The sequence below is a fragment of the Stegastes partitus genome, unplaced genomic scaffold (assembly GCF_000690725.1).
Source record: "Stegastes partitus isolate 25-593 unplaced genomic scaffold, Stegastes_partitus-1.0.2 Scaffold2114, whole genome shotgun sequence".
In the NCBI taxonomy this organism is placed as follows: Eukaryota; Metazoa; Chordata; class Actinopteri; family Pomacentridae; genus Stegastes; species Stegastes partitus.
In genome coordinates, this window is record NW_007579845.1 from 41626 (window position 1) to 46022 (window position 4397).

A 4397-nucleotide genomic window follows, 5' to 3' on the forward strand; every position below is an offset into this window, starting at 1 on the left:
AGGTTCAAGGTTCAAAAATCTTTAATATCTCCGTGGGGAAGTGTTTGTGCAGCCAGCAATGAGACAGTCACTGCCACAATCACACAGGCAACAACAACAACAAACAACAGAGAAAAGACAAGACTGGTCACTTGTTTAACAGGGAAAGAGCAGCAGGGACAAAAGAACATTTATATCTATTGGTCCTGCACTTTGGCAGAAGTCATTGGAACCAGTGGGCCACGGGATGGCTCTGGTCTGTGGTGATTAAACGGGCCTTGGCTAATAACCTGGTTTGATGTAGGGCTGTCAGGTTATTTAGGTTCTGCTAGTTCTCCACACAGCCTCACAACACCTTGTAATCTGTTTTTGTTTTTAAGAGTGAGGGAGCCGAACCAGCAAATAAAAGGAAAGGTTAAAAGAGACTCAATAAAACAAGAACAAAACATTCACATAAAAGAACTGTTAACATTAAAACTCCGCAGCTTCCTAAAAACATAAATACGCTGGTGAGCCTTCTTGCACAGCATCTCCATGAATAGTAAAGCACAGTTTGTCATCCAGGTGAACACCAAGGTGCTTGTAGTTGCTGACCTGCTCCACTGCTTGATTATCAATCCTGGAAGGAGGAATGTTCGGGGGATTCCTTCGAAAGTCAGTAAACATTTCTTTAGTTTTCTCAGCATTAATGTGTAAGAAGGAAGCTTTGCACCAGTCTGTGAATTCCTTCACCACTGGTCCATGATCCGGGTGTCACCACTCAGCAAGGACACAATAACTGAGTCATCAGCAAACTTAACAATGTGACGCCCTGCATGTTGGCTGCAGCACTCATTCGTATATAAAACAGAGTAAAGGTGAGCGGACACAAGCCTGAGGTGATCCAGTGGAGGAGATGAGGGTCTGACAGGACACCATTCACTCTCACCCTCCTGTTAAAAAGTCCATCAGCCATCAGCTATTAGACCAGGCTCAACGTCGTAGGAGGAGAATATTTACAACAACTTACTTTACATTTGATCTTTTTAATGAATTGAGCTTATTTTGTGGAAATCTGTTTTCACGTTGACATGAAAGAATCTTTTTAGTACATTCTGGTCAGAAAGTCAAATTAAACTGACCTGATTCCTGTCGTGTGGAAAAGCACTAAAGGGGGAAACTTCCAGGGAGGGAAGACTTTACACTGTAAACGAAGTTAGAGTAAGTCCTGAAGGGAAAAAACTAAATGTTCATAAATAACTGCAAAAAGTTATAAAAGCAGGATGATGAGTGACTGTTTTCAGGGTTATTTTAATTTTTTAAAGGCAGTTTAATGTGTATGAATATCGGTTGATTTTATTGAGATAAACATCAGCAGCAGAACAGTGAAAACAGGAGCTGGAAGCATGGAGCAGCTGCTGAGGTTTGGTTATTGATCGCTCCTGATTGGCCGTGTATTGGTGGTTTGGTTTGATTTTCAAATGATTCTGTTGTTGAAAGTGACCTGTGATGCTTAATCAGTTTCACAGTAGTTGATGTCACTGATCATATACTGAAGATGAGATATTGATCAGCTCTCACTGATCTTTATTTCTCATGTTTTTGTTTCATGTAAAGATGAACGCCCCCTGTCGGCCGTTTGACGTCACACAGGCTCAGAAAAAATCAGCCAATCAGAGAAGACGCTCTGCCTTGTGTCTTTGATTGACAGGGCCTCCAGCCAGTGGCCATGCGCCTGCGCGGCTGGTCGCGTTGCAGGAGGGCGGGGCGTAGCGCCGCTCGGCAGCACAGCGGAAGAAAATGGCGGCCGTGGCTGCAGAGCCAGGAGCTGCTGCGGTTCCAACAACAACAACAGAAGGCCCGCCAGAACCGGGCCCAGGCGGTCCGCAACTCCCAGGAGCCCCGCCGGAGCCCGACGGACCGCAGGAGTCCGGCCCCGCATCGGAGCTGGCCGTTCACCGAACGGAGGATGGTGTGGACGGGGACGGCCGCCATGTCAGGCCCGAGCTGGAGCCCGCGGCGGGAAAAGCTCTGCCTGAGAGCGGCGCTACCGACGAACCGATCAGTAGCGTCCCGGTGGAACGGGTCATCGTGGACCGGTTCTCTCCCGGACTGCCGGCGGACCCAGAGGCCGGCGGGAACGTGTCGGTGCAGGAAGCATACCGCAGCATCCTGCCGGACCCGCAGCCCTCCGCCGTCTTCCTACACTCCTTCCCGGCTCCGCCGCCCGTCAGCGAGGCCGGGCTGTCCCTGGCAGAACCGGCCGAACCGACCACCAACGTGACAACGGACCGGGCCGAGACCGCGGGCCGAGAGCGGTGCTACACGGCTTTGATCCAGGCGGAGCTGCGTCCTGGGCCCGCGGAGGACGGTACCGCGGAACGGGACACCGGCTACGGTAAAAACTCAGCGGGGACGGAGGAGCCGGCGGCCCGCGGCCCGCGGGACTCGTCTCCGCCTTGCCGGTCCCCGAAGAGGTGGCTGGTGACGGAGGCCGTGAAGCAGGAAGACCCATCCGAACACGGACTCACGCCGCCGCTCGGCTCCATCCAGGACCTGAGTCCCGGTTCCGAGGTCCGGGTCTCCCTGGACCACGTCATCGATGACGCGCTGGTGGTGTCGTTCCGACTGGGGGAGAAGGTGTTCTCCGGGGTCCTGATGGACGTGTCAAAAAGGTAATCAGATTACAGCAGGTCATTCCAGAAGCCTCATCAGTACATGTGGTTACATCCTGGTTGCTGAATGGCCAGTTAAATGTCAAAATAAATAAACAATGACATTTAATAAAATACACTAAAAACTATAGACAATAGTTTCTTGATGGGGCTGTGGAATCAATGGTGAAGTTGGACCCAGGCTCAGAACCATGACTTCTTCTGGGCTTAGTGTAGAAGAGCTCTGAGGTTCTGTTGGCTGCCAGCTGATCCCCTGCAGCCTGGATCAGAACATTCCTGTCAGGACAGTGAAGTGGCGTCGCTGATCATGGCTCTTACAGTGGAAATACACTGAATTCATTTCATTTTTTATGAATTTAACAGAAATATGAACATGTATATGATGCAAATAAATAAAGGAAAACCGGTTCATGGACTCTCCCCATCATCAGTGTGGTGGAGCTTTGAGGGGAACCAGCTGTTTCTTTCTCTCATGTAGGGTCCCATCCTGAAGCCTGAGCTTCCCTTTAGGTTCTCCTCCTCTGCTCTCATCTCCTTCTCCTGCTCCTCCACTTGGTTCCTCTGCTCCTCCCTGTCTGATGTTACTGCTCATTTATCCCAAACCTGCAGATCATTTACACTCACATCACATCTGATCACAGTGTGAACAGTATTTTTTACCTGAACATCATCATTTATGAGTCAGTAAAAGGCTAATGCTACCTGGCTAGCGTCATCTCCATCAGGTGTCTTTCTTTTCTTTGAGAAATATGTGAACAAGCTCATCTGAAGATTCATCAGCAGGTCCATCATGGCGTGTAGATGTTAGCTTAATGCTATCGGTTAGTTTACTCACGTTAGCGACACTGAGTTGGCCCCGGGCCCAATTAACTTAGGTTACCGATATGTTACATAACGTTAGCTGGCCGTCAGTGTTTAGCTAATGTCTATTTAACTTGTAAAATCTATTCTGAGTTACCTTAAGCTAATAAGTCTACCTTTCCTCTGGTGAGTTGCTGCCCTGTTCTCCAGGACGACCCTCCTCTGACTGACCTGGAGCCTGGTGCTGGACCTGACCTCACTTTCAAGGCTGCGCTCTCACGAGTAATTAACGTTGTATTAACCTTAACTGCCACTCCTACATGAATGTAGAGGAAACGGTGACTGTTTCCAGCTGCTTTTCATGTTTTGAGTCAATCAGAATAATATTTAGTCAAATAATGATTTTAAAAAGTTCCTGCCAGTCAAATCATTGACGGTTATATTATATGTAAGTGTTGACATATATGATCAAGCCAGGCATCAGCTTCACTGAATACAAAGCAGCAGGAAGCTGCAGACAGTTCCTGTGAAGGCCGCCGATCAATCCATTCATGTGAACAGTTACTTTTCTCCCACAAAGCAGAAAGGAACATTTTATTCAAGTTCATTTTAGAGTCGGTGTGTAAAAAGCAGCAACACGAGATGGAAGCGAAGGCTTGAAGTGTTGATCTGTAAAGCTGGATGTGGTCAGGGTTAGTAGGGCTCATGTTGTTATGGATCATTGGGTCATGGTTTAGGGTCAGGGTTAGTAGGGTTCACGTCGTTGTGGATCATTGGGTCAGGGTTAGTAGGGCTCGTGTCATTATGGATCATTGGGTCAGGGTTTGGGTTTGTAGGGCTCATGTGGTTCTGGATCATTAGTGATTGAGAGGTTAGGTTTTTCAAATCTGACCTGTAGAGCTAGATGTGGTCAGGGTTAGGTTTAGGATCGAGATTTAGGGTCAGGGTCAGTAGGGCTCATGT

The 4397-nt window shown here is 48.4% G+C and overlaps 1 protein-coding gene and 1 long non-coding RNA gene across 2 annotated transcripts in view; one reads left to right on the forward strand and one right to left on the reverse strand.

The window, feature by feature from the left end:
- LOC103373996 (uncharacterized) overlaps window positions 1-475 on the reverse strand; it is a 22343-nt gene extending 21868 nt beyond the window's left edge. Inside the window, exon 1 of the long non-coding RNA XR_521104.1 lies at window positions 443-475. This is a non-coding gene — a long non-coding RNA (uncharacterized LOC103373996). The remainder of the gene's footprint in view (window positions 1-442) is intronic.
- A 1100-nt stretch (window positions 476-1575) lies between these two features.
- The window catches only part of pwwp2a (PWWP domain containing 2A), a 7516-nt gene continuing 4694 nt past the window's right edge, over window positions 1576-4397 (forward strand). The window contains 2 exon segments of the mRNA XM_008304009.1: window positions 1576-1588; window positions 1670-2633. Of these exon segments, the coding sequence (XP_008302231.1) occupies window positions 1576-1588; window positions 1670-2633 (977 nt within the window).